Consider the following 16,961-nt stretch of genomic DNA (forward strand, 5'->3'; position numbering starts at 1 on the left):
ATATCATTGGGAGGTTTCTTTACATACTAGAACACACCCGCGATATCTCGGGTCCATGACTGAATTAAAGTACATAGCCTTATGTTTAGTTTGGAGTCAAAGTATTCGTATTGTCATCTGATAAAGTCATGCTGATTATAAGGTGTATAATTTTCTGTTATCAAAATCTTTCTGTTTGGGCCCGTCCTTGGTTTCTTACTACAACTGGAAAACTGGGTAGGCAAATGCTCACATTAAATCTGCAACGTACAGTGTGTTAAATGTCCGCCTTTACATAATAACCCTTGGTAGTGCTCCCAATAAAGGAGGAATATACAGAACATACATACATACAACCGGAAACTACATGTTTCACATACTATTGGTATCGGTATCGGATTTGACCCGGAACTTGTTAATTATCGATAATACTAATTATTTGGAAAACAAAAGGGCCTGGAATGGTGTAATTTTTAATCAACACCAAAATCCTATATTAGTTATATATAAACTTGAATTCTTTGATTCTTCGTTTTTGCGTCATGCCGGCTAACAAATTGGACCTCGTTATTTTAGTATTATAGATTCTTATATGCATAAGGTGCTGAATTCAGAATATCCGTGTGATTTTTAAGAAAGTAGACAACTTTTGTTCATATTTTGTAATTTTGTGTACTGAAAGACATCATTGAGGCATGAAAAGGGAAAATAAATCACCAAAAAATATCAGATTTTATTCATTTCAATGACATGTTGAATGTCTTTTCCTCTGTGATAAATTTGTCATATTTCTGAGCTGTGTTAGTCAGGAGCAGAGAAGTTTTATGAAAAAAAAGTCCCTGCGTAGCCTTACCAAATTGTGATATGTACTAAAATTGTGCTCGTGTGTAAACAACGAATGGTAACGTCATATGACCATTCCAGTTCTGTTCTCCATGTTCCAGTTTATCAAAATAAACCAGTCATATTTATTTTTCCTAGGTAAACCAAGCCTGTGTCAATTCGTCTCGAGCTGAAAATTTGTCAATGACAGTCGAAGTTAAAAAGTGGCGGTTTCGGAGACTGAAAATTAGTGACTTGAATTTCTTTTTCAACGATACATTACTTTGATTTCTTATATTTTTCAAATAATTTTAAAACTTATGACATCATGTATACGCTCATGATACGTTTGGTTTCTTAAAATTTCACAAATTCACGATTTTCCACCTGGTCGTCTTCCGTGGGGACTTATTTTTCTGCGCAGCGACATCTGTTGACGGCTTTCTCAGAAATTATCTCCACTTGATTCCCGGATAATAAATCCGGGGTTTTAACGGACAAATCAGGGATATGCTGTCCGGCTGTATAGTGCTAAGCATACCACATCTCGAAATTCACAGTAAGAGTCTTACAAATCCGAAAAGTGGTCACACGATACAACTCTGTCAAGCTGCTGTTCATCTGTAAAATTTAAGACATTTTGTTTTGCAGTTCATGAGAAAAGTATCAATCTCAATCTGAACTTATTGCAATTGCCATTATCATGTAGATTTGATTATAGTATTTGATAATTTACTAGCGCATTAGTAATAAAAATGGATATCCAACACGTATGTCAATATCTCTAACATTTCAAATATCACTATAAAATCAAAAAAAGAAATAATAAAAGTATGAAATCTGATTTCCAGAGTATACTAAACTACTGAATCAGCATTTATTTAATTTTTATAGTAACAATAACATGTTATGATTTTGCAGTATTCTACCATTAAAATACTAATAATTCTAATATTTTAAAGCCGTGTTCTAATTAGCACAACATATGTTTTACACATGCGCACAAACTTACTGTTTACATTTTCGCTTGTTTTTTTTCATTTTTACTCTTATAAAATATAAACTGATTACATAAAATCTTATTTTATATTGTTATTGAAATAACATATATTTTCCCTGCTAGTTTTTAAACTTATTAAATGTGATAACGTAATGTATATACTTCATGGAGAGGAACTGGGAATATTTCTAAGGTATTTTCGTATGCTTTGACCTATAACAATACCATTTTCGTCCTATTAGAGTCGAAATATTTCCTTTATTAACATTGCGCTAACGCTCGATGTAAAATATTGACAAATATAATGCCTACCCTTGTTAAAATGAGCATAGCGCATACCAGAGAGGAATTAATTCTTAATTGATTTGTTATATGGTCTATGTATGGCCCGACGAACACTATAAGTTATATATGAAAATAACACTTAATTTCGTGCGTTCGAAGTGCTTTTCTCGATTTACCTGTCAGAAATGCTCAAACCTAAACAATGAAAGCCAGGGATGCATAAATATGCAGCAGCGTTAGGAGGTATATGACCATAAACCTAAGGAATAGCTTATCTTCATCATGATTCTCAAAGCCAAATATGAGAAAGGTGAATAATGTCACGATAAACTTCAAAACATCGTATTATATAAGCACGAATAAGCAAGGTATTGTAAACAATAACTTTGAACATCAACTTTACTACCGGTTAGCCGGATAATATGTTGAAAGATTATCAAGATAACCGATTAGGGTAACACGTTATTTTGACAACACTACTATATGAAAAACGAATACCGTATAGTTTAAAGAAGACTCAAAGCAGCTTATAACCTACTTTGCATTTTTTTTTAATGAAAACATTCGTACACTTTTTTTTGTAATAGTTTTTCATTATATATCTATGTGTAGTTATGTCCTTTCAGAACGATCATTATTTTGAAGAATGAACCCGGAGGATACTAAGTGTCAATGAAATGTGATTCAAGGCATACAATAATAACATATATAAAGTAATCATAGTTTCTGATTAAAATGAAAACTGAAGATTGTTAAAACATTTTATTCATTTGATAGTAATCGTACTTTTGCCAAATTCGGACTTACTGTACAATTTTCCATCTTTGATAGTCGTTAAAGGTTTTGGGAAGAAACGAAGATCCTTTCCTCATTTTATTAGACTGAAAAGAGAAAAAAAAATGTCGTTACCGCATAAATTAATTTTCAAAACAATTGGCCACCACGGTGACTTGGGAATAAAAATATGGTCACTCTTGATCTTCTACCGACCAGCAGTAAGACCCTTGCCAGATTGGAGTATGCATTTGGCTGTCCGGGATGTACAAGTACGAAGCCACGTCCGGTCAGAATGGGGACATGAAATCTGACGACTTGCGTAGATAGAATGCAACGCTCTCTGGTTAAAAACTCTTGCAGCAATTATGAGGGGTTTGTAGGTGGCCTGTTCCTGTCCAATATACCCTTATTTTTCAGTGGCAATCCAAATTTCCTCGACATTCATCCTGTATAGCGCCCATTAGATGACATGACCTACCTACTTATTATTAATTTGTTTGTTCTGGTGCATGAAATATTTGCCATTCGACGTTAAAATACCAACAATTACTCAATCAATCCCAAGTCAGGAGCCTGTAGTGAACAACTTCAGTGGTTGTCGTTGGTTAATGTCTGTCAGAATTATTTTCGTAAATTTCTTTGTTTTAAATTAGGCCGTTAGTCTTATCAATTTAATATGGAACCCGTCGTGTTGCTTATGAAAACCAAACCCGGTGATAAGTCTAATTCGGTAGGTCACATTTGAATAAAAAAAACGAAATTGGTACGACAATTTGAGCATATCCATCGTCAAATTCAAGTTTATAAGTTTACAGTACAAAACTAAAAACATTGAAACAGCTGCAATTATACAATACATTGTGGATATATTATGAAAGTAAAAAATGATTTAACAATCTTAAATTGTTGATTAGTTTAAAAATTCAGGTTATTTTATAATATCCGTAATTTTCAACATGTGACAAATTAACATATATTAAACAAGTTAAATGTATAAATAAACTAAATGTTTTTGAAGTTTGTAATTTGCCCTAGCTTATTTTCGTCTTTTGTGTTTTATGCTCAAAGAGGAAATCTGATCATCATTGTTGTTTTAAACAGCTCCATGTGTAACAAGAAGTTCAATAATGTCATCGAAATTGTTTTGAATAGCATAGTATAAAGGAGTATGTTCATTCCGATCTTTGACATTAACGGTTGCATTATTTTTCAATAACAATTCAGTGATACCCCTATCACCAGATGCCGCCGAAACATGCAGAGGTGTCCAGCCTACTTCAGATTCAAATTGCCCTGCCTTGCATACCTCTACTCCATGTTTCAGTAATATTTCTACTACATCTTTATATCTGCTTTGACAGGCTATATATAATGGCGTTCTATCACTCATATCAGGGAGATTAACTGCTGCATCCTCTTTAATTAACAGTTCTACTAAATTGCTTTTTCCTTCAGAACACGCTTTGTGGAACGAAGTGAAGCCTTCTTTATCACAATGATTAATGGAAGCATCGTGTCTTAATAATAATTGTATAACATCTTCGTTACCTTCTTGACAAGCAAGACACAGTGGCGTTGAACCATATATATTGGAAAGGTTCACCAATGCATCACTGTGATCACATAGATATGCGACTACTTCCATATGGTTGAAATAAGAAGCAACATGTAATGGACTCCATCCAATTTCATCACATTTGTATATGTCAGCTTTATAACTTAACAACATGTATACTACTTCGAAATGGTTTTCCCTACAAGCTATATAAATCGGTGTCCTACCATTATTCATTTGAAAGTTAACGTCTGCACCGTGTTCAATCAAAATTTTAATTAGATCTATATTTCCGTTTTCAGCGGAACTGTATAGTGAAGTTCTACCATCTTCATCAGCACTGTTTACTTCTGCGTCATTTTCGAGTAATAACTTAGTTACTTCCTTATTGTTGGCATGAGTAGCAACATGTAATGGACTCCATCCATTTTCCTCACATTTGTTTATGTCAGCTTTATTGCTTAACAGCATTTTTACTGCTTCTAAATGGTCATGCTCAGAAGCTATATAAATAGATGTCATTCCATTATTCAGTTGGACGTTTACATCTGTCTCATATTTCATCAACATTAAAATAAGTTCTGTGTTTCCATATCTAGCGGCAAAGTAAAGTGCAGTCCGACCATGTTCATCAGGACTATTCACGTCTGCACCTTTTTCGAGTAATAACTTAGCTATTGCATTATGCCTATGGTAACAAGCTAAAAGTAATGGCGACTTTCTAGTCTCGTTAACCCCATTAACCGCTGCACCCTCTTTGATTAATATTTCTGCTATATTTTTATTACCATATGAACAAGCTAAATGAAACGGGGTGTATCCCTTTGCATTACAATAATCAAAAGAAGCTCCATTTTTTATTAGTAGTTTAACTATATCCTCATTCATATTTTTACAAGCAATATGTAATGGCGATTCGCCTATTTTATTGGAACGGTTTACCTCTGCATTACCGTGATCACATAGATATGCCACTATTTCCTTGTGATTGCCATAAGTAGCCACGTGTAATGAACGCCATCCAGTTTCATCACATTTGGTTATGTCAGCTTGATAAGTAAACAACATGTTTACTGCTTCTAAATGATTTTCCCTACAAGCTATATAAATTGGTGTCATTCCATTATTCATTGGAAAATTTATGTTTGCATCATGGTCCATCAGAATTTTTATGAGATCGTTATTGCCATCTTCAGCGGCAGTGTGAAGTGAAGTCCGACCATTTTCATCACTTTCGTTTACTTCGGCACCATTTTCAAGTAATACTAAAGCTATTTCATTATGCCTATCGTTACAAGCTAAAAGTAATGGCGAGTTGCCAGTTTCGTTAACTTTATTAACTATTACGCCCGCTTTAATTACTAATTCTACAATATTTTTAATACCATTAGAACAAGCTAAATGTAATGGGGTTAATCCATTTTCATTGAAATGATTAATGGAAGCATCATGTTTTAATAATAATGTTACTATGTCTTCATTACCTTCTTGACAAGCAAGATATAATGGCGATTCGCCTTCTTCATTTGACAGGTTTACTTCTGCAGCACTGTGATCACATAAATATGCCACTACTTCTTTATGGTTGTCATAAGAAGCAACATGTAATGGACTCCATCCAGTTTTCTCACATTTGTTTATGTCTGCTTTATTACGTAACAGCAGTTTGACAGCTTCTATATGATTATTCTCGCAAGCTAAATAAATCGGTGTCATTCCATTATTCATTTGAAAGTTTACGTCTGCATCATGTTCCATCAAAAGTTTAATTAGATCTGTATTTCCGTTTTCAGCGGCAGTGTGTAGTGAAGTTCGACCATGTTCATTTGTACGATTAACTTCTGCACCATTTTCGAGTAATAACGTAGCTCTTTCATTATCCCTATCGGTACAAGCTAAAAGTAATTGTAGATATCCAGTCTCGTCAACCTTATTTACTTTGTTTTGATAATCCCGATCACAAGAAAAAATTAGAGGAGTAAATATACCTTTAATGCAATGATTTGGTGAAGCTTCGAGGTCGCATAATACTTTGACTATGTCTACATCACCCTCCTGACAAGCCAAATATATTGACATTATTTCATTCTCATTACCTCTATAAATCGCTGAACCATGCTTGAGTAATAGTTTTACTATATTTATATGATTTCGTCTACAAGCGTTATACAGTGGTATTTTTCCAGCATTGTTATCTTTATTCACATCTGCGCCATAATAAATTAATACTTCAGCTATATCGTTAAACCCTTCCAGACAAGCTTTATTTAAAGGAGACCATCCTTCATTTTCACATTTGTTAACATCTGCTTTACTCTCGAGTAAGATTTTCACTGCCAATATATGACCAACATGACAAGCTAAGTACAATGATGTCATTCCGTTATGCATTCGCTTGTTAACATCTGCCTTATGTTGAATTAAAATTTTGATAAGATCGGTATCTCCATCATACGCTGCCATATGTAGTGGATACCAACCATCTTTGCCACATATGTTTACATTTGCATGTTTTTTTAACAGAACTTCAGCGGTTTTCAGATATCCCTTGTAACAACATGCAAGCAGAGGGGTATATCCAAAAATGTCAATTTGATCAATTTCAGCACCACTGTTAATAAGTAAGTCTGCAATTTCATGGTGTCCATTTAAATAGGCCTTGTGTAAAGGAGACCTATTGTAACGATTAAGGAAATTTATATGTTCTCTGTTTTTTTCGAGTAAATATTTTGAAATATCATAATAACCTTTAGCCGCAGTGACATGTAATGGAGTTGCAAAATCATTTATTGACGAAGAAAATTTTGGACTCATCTTCTCTAAGTATCGTATTAACAAATTTCTATAGTTTTCAAATTTCATTTGAATGCTAGCAAAAACCTCCCAGTTATGGCCATTTTCGATGTCTCCAAATATACGTTGGAAGTACATTGCTTCTAATTCATCTGTTATCATAATGGTAAAATCATCATGTTGTTCATCGAGTGATTTCAATTGGCACCTACTACTAATGAACGCCGTGTCTCCGTGTCTTAAAATACATCGGATGATAAAATTTGCTACAGTATGAGAAATAATGTCAAATATTTTATCGTGTTTGGTACAAAATGTAGAATTTTTTTCTGATAGATACATATTTTTTAGATTTTGAATATTTGACAAAATTGACGTTTTAGATGGATATTTCCTGGTATCAAGTTCATCAAATAAATCTTGTAACATGTTATCGTATTTTGTTTGGCCAATCTGAAGACCGTCTTTCTCGATTGAGTTATTTGATAAAACCAAAAGTGCCAGGACTATGAACGATACGTCTTTTTCACTTTTAAAGTTTCCAATTTCATTCTTTAGAAACTGATTAGGATTTTGAAAGAAATCAACATTCCCCATATTCTGTTCATTAAACATAACACATAGTAAGGGGAAAAAATTGTACATCATTATGATTTCATCATTCAGTTGACTCAAAACATCCTTACTAAGATATAACTTGCTGATTTCTATTCTTTCCACTAAAGATAACTTTATTTCATCTGATTGCAAGTTGAAATGCTCAAATGATTGAGAAGATAAGCTGTCTCTAACATTGTCATATAGATAGGATCTGCATGTTACTATTACTTTAAGGATTTTATTTTTCAATAACATCTTAATACGTCTTGTTTCAGATTCCCAGCAGTTAAGGTTGCATGCATTCAAAGAATATTTACCGAATACATCATCCAAAACAAAAAGTTGTTTAGCATTAGAATTCGTCAATTTCAATAATTCTGATGGTAACCAAATAGGTAGAACTGTGTAGCCTTCGGTTTCTTGCATGTGTATGGCTATATGATAAGCAAGTGTAGATTTGCCTGATCCAGGTATACCAGTAATAATAGTGCATTGATTGTCTTTGACCACTTTAATTATTCTGGTCGCAGCTTCAGTCACATAGAACTTCTCTAATTTCTTTTTCCATTCAGCGATTTCTTCAGTTTGAATACCTGCAATATTAATGTAAGTACTGTAAAATGTAATTATAGAAATAATGTAACAATAAATGACTGATCTCAATAAAGAATTAACTTTTGAAATGCAAGAACATAGTTGAATACATGAACAAATTATAATTGTTGATGTATATTTCTTTGATTGCCAGATTTTGGTTGGTTGTGTGATTTACCAAAAACAGCAATTTGTTTTTAAATCAAGAAATATAATTTGTCATCCAAACAAAGGTTTCAAGGTAATTTGACCAATGATTTGTTGTACAATCCTTGAAAATGTCCAATAACACATACATGTCAAGGAAACGATAGGTGAAATATAAATCAAATTTGCTATTGAGGTCAGACAGGGAAATTATCGAACAAAATGAAAGAGTTAGTTTAAATTAAGAACATGTGAAATGAAAATCCTTTTTGTTTAAATATTTTCGAGACGTCAAAAGTGCTTTTCTGGTTTTACTCTCCTCAGGAACCCTCAAACCCAAAACTACCTTAAGTCAAGGATATTAGTCTAGTCAAAATAGCATTTGACCTCAAAAAAATTGCAACAGAATATTTTTTTTCGGCATCCTTTAGGGACATGCCATAAATTAAACATACCAAAAGTCTACCAAAATCAACCCATGGGAAAGTTGTCATTTTTATGACATAGGATCGCGCATTTTTTCGCGGATTTTACGTTACAGATGGGATGCCGTACACAGACGATTTATTAAAGGGAGCCAATATAAGTTCATTCCCGCTATGCATTCAAATATAAAAACAAACAGATGATGTAATAATTATGAATTTGGTAAGTATCTATGAATAAGAACTAAAATATATATATAATTTGTCTATCCTCTGAAGATATATTAACTAAAAGATCTCTAGTGAAAAAGTTTTATTTTGTCGTCTGCTATGGGTGGAAAATACGAGCATAAATTCTTATTTCATTGTTCCAAGATCTTATATACATTAGATTTACATTACACTTGAAAAAATAAACATTCTCAGACTGTTACACACCATTAAAAATTATAAAAACTAATTATAAAAATAAGGAAAAACTACGTCAGATAATTTTCTATAACGCCTGTTTAACAAGAGAAATATCAACATTGAACGTTATTTATTACAACATGCATATTTCAAGGGATAACAAGTGGTACACTATATTGCATTCGAAAGGATGAGATGTAAAGAAACTTTTCATCAAAGAAAGGAGGCCTTGTGTCTATGGAACACCCTTTTTACCACAATTGCTGCATTTTTTATTTAATTTAAAATACACGAAGTTTCAATCTTATGGACACCAGTATAGATATGTTAACAAAATATTACAGATATATTTCGGTAAAATATTTAAAAACAGTTATTTAGCAATCAAACATAAATACCCTGAAAAATTTGTATGCAATTAATAAAATTAATATGTTAATATTCCTGTAATAATCATAAATTTATTTTCATTTCAGGAAACTTGCTTAAAAGAGGAGAAGTGTGTGATTTGTCAAAACTCATTTTCACACGAGGACACTGTAGTAGTACTAGGTGAAAAGGGCAGCCAGAGTGTCAATAAAGCAAGTAAAAGCCGTCAATACAATGTAGTTACCAGTGCAGGACAGAAGTTACATCAAAATTGTAGAAAATCATATACAAATCCAAAATACATTGCTTTAGCCAATAAAGAAATTAAACATGAAACCACTAATGTACCAATACTGCGGTCGAAAGTTGAATTAGACTTTAAGAAACATTGTTTGTTCTGTGGACAGCTTGCAAATGCAGTCATAGGGAAGAAGAGAAAAAGTGACGTGTATCCTGTACGCACATCAGAGTTTCAATGCAAGACTGAAGATATATGTAAACAACGTGAAGATGAATGGGCACTTGAGGTTCGGGGAAGATTGGAATTTGTTCAGGATCTCCACGCTGCAGATGCTTTGTACCACCAGACATGCAGAGTAAATTTCCGGACGTTGACTCCATTAGCATTTTCTCCACCAGCAAAAAAGGCAAAAACGCAAGCAGGAAAAAAATCTTCTTTATCAGAGAGTTTTTTGTTTGCTGCAAAATACCTTCAGCAGAATGAAGATGAACAAATAACGGTTACAGATCTTGTGAAAAAAATGTCAGAACACTGTGGAATTGATGATGCGTATTGTGTACAACATATGAAAAATAAATTACAAGAACATTTTGGAGATAAAATAATCATTTCTGAAATAAACGGAAAGCAAAATGTTGTTACATTTCGAAACACAGCTCGGTCAATTTTGCATGAGTTCTATAAACAAACAAACACAAATCGTAGTATTTATGAAGAAAAAAAGTCCATTATCCAGGCAGCTGCTAAGATACTTAAATCTGAAATCCTTTCTTCAGAAACATCCACCAAGGCACTATATCCTTCACCTGATGAACTATCTGCACAAAATAACATGAAGTATGTGCCAGAATCCTTACAGATTCTTCTTCAAACTATATTCAGTGTAAAGGATACACGTTTAAAAATCATGTCAATAGGTCAATCCATAGTCCAAGCCGCAGCACCAAGAATGTTTATGTTACCTCTACAACTAGCACTAGGAGTTCAGTTACATCACAATTTTTCGAATTTCAGACTTTCTAAATACTGATATAGATCCTCAATTGATGTTCCAACGCCTGACCACAGCAGCAAATGGTGTCTTTGAAAACACATCTGAGGTATTCCAGTATGAATTGTCTAGCGTTCCTTCTTCTATGTTTGATTGCAACCGACTACCTCGAGAGGCATGCAAGTCAAACTTAGCTGATGCAATATGGGCATGTGGAAGTGATTGCATACATGAAATAGATGGTGAGGGTTTTCAGTATGTCCTTGATGGTGGATCACTATTGCAACGACTTCCTTGGACACATGGTAATTCATTTGGAGACATTACACAAATGTATGTTGATCATGTAATCAGAAAGTACAAAGACCCTGTAATTGTTTTTGACAGTTATCCAGAACTTCCGTCAATTAAAGATATAACACATTTGCGTAGAACAAAAGGCATCATTTTGCCGAACATCAATTTCACCTCTTCTATGCCTTGCAAAACTAAAAAGGAACTGTTCATGTCAAACAGTCATAACAAACAAGTTCTTATTAACATGCTTTGTGACAAGCTTAAGGATAATGACATTAGATGTAAAAATGCAACTGATGATGCAGATCTTTTTATTGCGCTAACTGCAGTGGATTGTGCTTTGTCTTCAGAAGTGGTAATACTTGGTGAAGATACGGATCTATTGGTGTTACTTATTCATCATGTTAATCAGCAGTGCAAAAGGGTTATTTTCAAATCTGATAAAATGGCAATCAACAAAAAAATGAAAATATGGAACATACAACAGACTAAAGAATTTCTTGGAAAGGATGTTTGGAATTTATTGCCTTTTTTGCATTCTTTAACAGGTTGTGACTCAACTTCTAGGCTTTTTGGAATAGGCAAAGGACTTGCATTAAAAAAACTTAATCAAGAATATCTGAAAATGCAAGGTAAAGTTTTCATGAATAACAATTCAATTAAAGCAGATATTATCAAAGCAGGAGAAGAAGCGCTCACGTGTTTATATGGAGGACTTCCTCTTGAAGGACTTAACATTCTTCGCTGGAGAAAATTCACATCAAGAGTAATAACTGGAAACACATCAGTCATGTGAAAAGTTTACCACCAACATCCGATTCAGGGCAATTTCATAGTCTTAGAGTGTATCATACGAGCCAAAAATGGATGTCAGAAGAAGTTGACATGGATACTACAGACTATGGTTGGGAAATCAAACGTGGAAAACTTTGTCCAATTTTGATGGAACTTCCTCCTGCACCTGATAAACTTCTTATCATTATTAGATGTTACTGTAAACAAAATTGCGACACCAAACGATGTGTCTGTAGAAAAAATGGTCTTCAGTGTTCGGTAGGATGCGGTGAATGTCGTGGTTTGAATCGTTCTAATTCTGTTCCCATTGCTGAATCTGACTTCACTGATGCATAGATATTTGTTGTATACAGAAAACTATGGAAGAATCTAAAAAAAATGTTGCCTTGTAATTTGCCATTTACGTTTTAATTAACATCCCTTTTTGTGAATTATACTTTTTACCTCTCATTATGGTCAACAAATCTTTGATTTTCGCTTAAAATCTCTTCTTGGTTAATATGGTATGAATTAAAGCATTGTACTTTTTCAAATTAAGAATATAAATTGATTTTCACTAAATTCATAATTGATTTCTGAAAAATTCTGAATTTTATCAGTTTTTTCCAGTTTTCGATGATTTTTGGCAAATTTTGCTTTTTTTCACTCAAAATCAGTTATTTTCGTAATTGTTTTATAATGAATTTTGTTTGATCTGATTATCATTATATTAATATTTGCATTTTTCTATTTTGGAATGATTTAAAACCAGTTAAAACTCGAAAAGTGTGTTTTTCCAGTTTTTACCGATTTTTGAATGATTTTGCTATATTTTACCCAAAATCATCATTTATCAAATTAAGAATTGCTGTAAAGTTTTGAAATGATGATAGTAAAGGTTTTTTTTTTTTAAGATATAAAATGAACTTCTATTACCATTTTTATATTTTTCCTGTCTGTTTTTATAATCAGTTCGTGCTTTGTGAATCTCAAATTCCAACAAAAATCTGATGTTTTCACCTAAAATTTCATGTTTTTAAAAAAAAAAACCATTTTCTTTTTAAATCATTTCATATACACTGTACATACTGTTGTAAAACTTTTGGTTTGCAATGATTATCTTACAGAATAAATGTTTTACAAGCTTTTCCCAGTTTTTCACTATTTTTGACAAATTATGCCATTTTTCACAAAAAAATCCATGTTTCCACTCAGATATCTTGGTAGACTTTTAGTATGTTACAAAGAAAGCCTGTTAGAATTGAAAAACACCCAAAATAATTCTGTTGCAATCTTTTTGAGGTTGGCCACATTTTTCATCTATTTTGACTAGACTATATATAAATAACGGAAGGAAGGTGAGCGTTATGGACAAAGGGACACTCAAAGTATGACTAAATTCATCTAAATTCAATTTTGCTTTAGGGATTCGGGGGTCTTAGTCTTTTAATGATTTTTAAATTTATCAACGCAGAGTTTCAGAAAAAAATATGTTAGAATTAATGAAAGTAACGATATATTCCATATATAACGAGAAAAATATATTTTGATTAAAATAATAAAAGACATGGAATTGATGAACATGACTCGTGTCAAGACATCAGCAATATCACAAACTGTAATACATTTCAAATGAATATCGCTTTTCTACGTCTTGGCAATCATTTGAAAGTCTTCAACGCGGATTATTCGGTGCTTTAATCTTACATATAATCAGAAGTTATTATAATCGACTTCACTCTGTACACAAACAACTTTTTTTGTTGAATTCAGATGGGCAAGGAGGTAATCTACAAAAGCTATACAGACAAGTTGTAAAGCTGCAAAAAAGTTGCAAAATACTGTAACTAACCGACACAATATAACACTATATAAATTAGCAACATTTGGACTTTTTACGTGTATATTGTTTATTATTATGCATATATAACGATAGATCTGGATAAAACAAACAGAAACATAGTTACAAATACCACATAGTTCCTTTATTTCATGTAAATAGTCATCTTTGAAAACTTACATTGTATATTCTGTCTTTCCAAGTTCAGCGTTTCAACTTGAGCAGTAAGTTCTTCTATTTGCTTTTCTTTTTTGACAAATTCTACATATATTTCATGGAATGAATAATCTAGGTCAGCGTTTTGCAATTTGTTGCATTCAAATTTCATGATCGGACAGAGAATTTCTATAGCCTGAAAGAAATAAACAGTTTTATAGGAGACCTAAAGAGTATAAATGCTCCGAAAGGGTAAGCAGATCTTGCTCTATGTATAGCACCCGTCGTGTTGCCATTGTAAGTGCATATTCGGTGATATGTCTCATTTTAGTAATGTCATATGTGCGGAGCAAAAGATAATTAAAAGGGCTTTTAATGTTCAATCAAATAGTGATGTCGTCCCATGAATTTTCAAAAAGATGACATCAAATTAACGACTTGAAACCATTAGTTAAATAGCTCTCCTGTAAGCAGCAACCCTCAATCAAGGAAATCATTATATGAAACGCAAGATCTGAAATATAGTATGAACTGGGAGATTTATATAATCCAGATGCAGGCGCTGTTAGATTATATCTACATAGAAATGGAAATTACAAAGTTGAGTAACTGTAATTATCTCTTCTGTCGTAAAGTACCGACCCTAATTGTCAATTTCTGAAGCCAATATATATTGTAGTGATATCCTTTATTTCAAGATCGATCAACATTGTCACCAAACACCAAATTATTTACTGAAAGTACAGAATCTAAAAACCGAACTCAAATTAAAGGATAACGCTATGTTCTTTTTATTTTCCCATAGACTCTCCTATATGACGCCTTCCTCATCTGAATAAACTTCTATAAAACAAAGTATGGATACACTTGTTGTAAACAATGAAAATAGTTATATAGTCTTTGTTTTATATTTTCTACTGGATAAGTTTCTCTCCTGGTGGATCTGTCAGTTTCCAACGGTAACATTGTTACTGTTTCGATGCTGCAGTTTTACTGTAAATATTTTGATTATAAATTACGTCTCTATCAAAATTTAGTTTAGTGGGACCAAAGACCGATTACTTTCTGTTTTCTAGTTTTACTCTTTCGGTTTTGATGCTAATTTATGTGTCTCTCCAAACTATAGGTCTGCGTACAAACAACATATTACAGTCGTACTTTTTCTCGTATGCTTTGTTATGAGTATTTTTTTACATTGAAAAGGCATTCAAAATACACAAAATACACTAAACATTGTTTACATGTGATATTTCTAACATGTCTAAAGTATATCCATTAAGGTACGTCTTACTAGGAAAATGTTTTAAAAATACTTATAAAAAGTAAAATAACAAAAATATCGAACTCCAAGGAAAATTCAAAACGGAAAGTACCTTATCAAATGGCAAAATCAAAAGCTCAAACACATCAAACAAATGGAAAACAACTATCATATTCCCAACTTGGTACAGGCATTAGCCTATGAAGAAAATGGTGGATTAAACTTGGTTTAATAGCTAGCTAAACCTATCTCTTGTATGACAGTCGCATTAAATTCCAGTTTAATAATAAAGTTCATGTTATTTACTGTATGGTACGTTTTGTTTATCGTTCTAATGATTCGTAATTCAGAAACATTAAAATGGTATCCTGATAAAGTAGCAAAGACATTACGGATCGCTTGACTGATTTAAGGAAGATCTATATATTGGTGAAGATATTATAATATATTATATCAAGATTTGTTATCAACCGTATTCGAGAATCTTTTTTTTTGTTTCATTCATTTTTTTTCTTTTGTATGGTTACTCACCTTAGAAACATCAGCAAATATTGTAATGAAATCTGTGTCCAACATAGTACCTGAGTCGGAATGAGCAATTTGATTCCTAAAGAACTTAATTCTAGACACAGCCGCTCCTTCACTAGTGTCAAATGGTTGTGGTAGCTGGTCATGAATAATTATGTTCGTCAGGTTTCGGAGAAGACAGACCATTAATGTCAAGTCGAAGTCATTCGATTTAGGATCGGAACCTGCAAATGAATAATAAATATTTACTTTTGCTCACATGTATTGTGAGTTTTGTTTTCACTTACGCTTACCTGAGATATTTTATGTTAATATTTCTTGTATAAAAACTTATGCATTACGGCATTTGCATCCTATATTTTTTCGGCTTACATTGTTTAAATGACCCGAGGGACACGAAGGAGCTTATAGAGGAGGAACTTCTTACCTTTCCGATTCAACTGAGTTTGAATACTTTGCGTATTTTGTTGTTGATTTTTGGGGCTGAGGTTTGACTTTTTGTCATGAGGTTGTAGTTGTACGACTCGGTGTTTTATTGCCTTTTTTATATTTACTCCCTTATTGATTTATTGCTCCTTCTTCCACTGTTTGAAAATTCTTCGAATAAAATTTATGACTGCATTTTTTGAAAAAAGATATTCGATTAACTACATCAATTAAATTAATTTAATTTCGAATGCTAGAACATCACAAATGTCTTATAAGAGAATTATTTTCAACTGCCTATTAAGAAAACCCATATAATTGCTTCTTTTTAGAAACGGTTACAGAAATCGAGATTAACAAAGATATAACCCAATTCATTTATTAGTTGATGTGGTCTGATAAATGTTATAGATCTATTTTCAGAAGATGGATTTTTTGTCAAACTCTTATGCTTTTGTTCATTGGTCATTTAAAATTATGCCCAATATGGAAGGTGAGTCAGATTCTTCATTTTCCCTCTGCATGTTTTCTATTGAGAAAAATAGTAGATGAAAAAAGAAAAACAAATTGCAAACATTTTGACAAACATCAAGTAAATAAATATTGTTCAGGGTGTTCCAATACCCTGCTTTATCTAATTTCGAATAAATAATTCTACATCATAGACTTTTATTTAGTTTAAAGGAGTCT

The 16,961-nt window shown here is 32.5% G+C and overlaps 1 protein-coding gene across 1 annotated transcript; it reads right to left on the reverse strand.

Moving 5' to 3' along the window:
- Positions 1-1,627: 1,627 nt before the first annotated feature.
- LOC127736380 (serine/threonine-protein phosphatase 6 regulatory ankyrin repeat subunit B-like) lies at positions 1,628-16,056 on the reverse strand. Its single transcript, XM_052246891.1, has 3 exons — positions 15,849-16,056; positions 14,081-14,252; positions 1,628-8,404 (listed from the first exon to the last, which is right to left on the reverse strand). The coding sequence occupies exons 1-3, from the start codon at positions 16,029-16,031 to the stop codon at positions 3,957-3,959; spliced, it is 4,803 nt and encodes a 1,600-aa protein (XP_052102851.1). The 5' UTR covers positions 16,032-16,056; the 3' UTR covers positions 1,628-3,956.
- Positions 16,057-16,961: the final 905 nt, after the last annotated feature.

The sequence above is a fragment of the Mytilus californianus genome, unplaced genomic scaffold (assembly GCF_021869535.1).
Source record: "Mytilus californianus isolate M0D057914Y unplaced genomic scaffold, xbMytCali1.0.p SCAF_30, whole genome shotgun sequence".
Taxonomy (NCBI): Eukaryota; Metazoa; Mollusca; class Bivalvia; order Mytilida; family Mytilidae; genus Mytilus; species Mytilus californianus.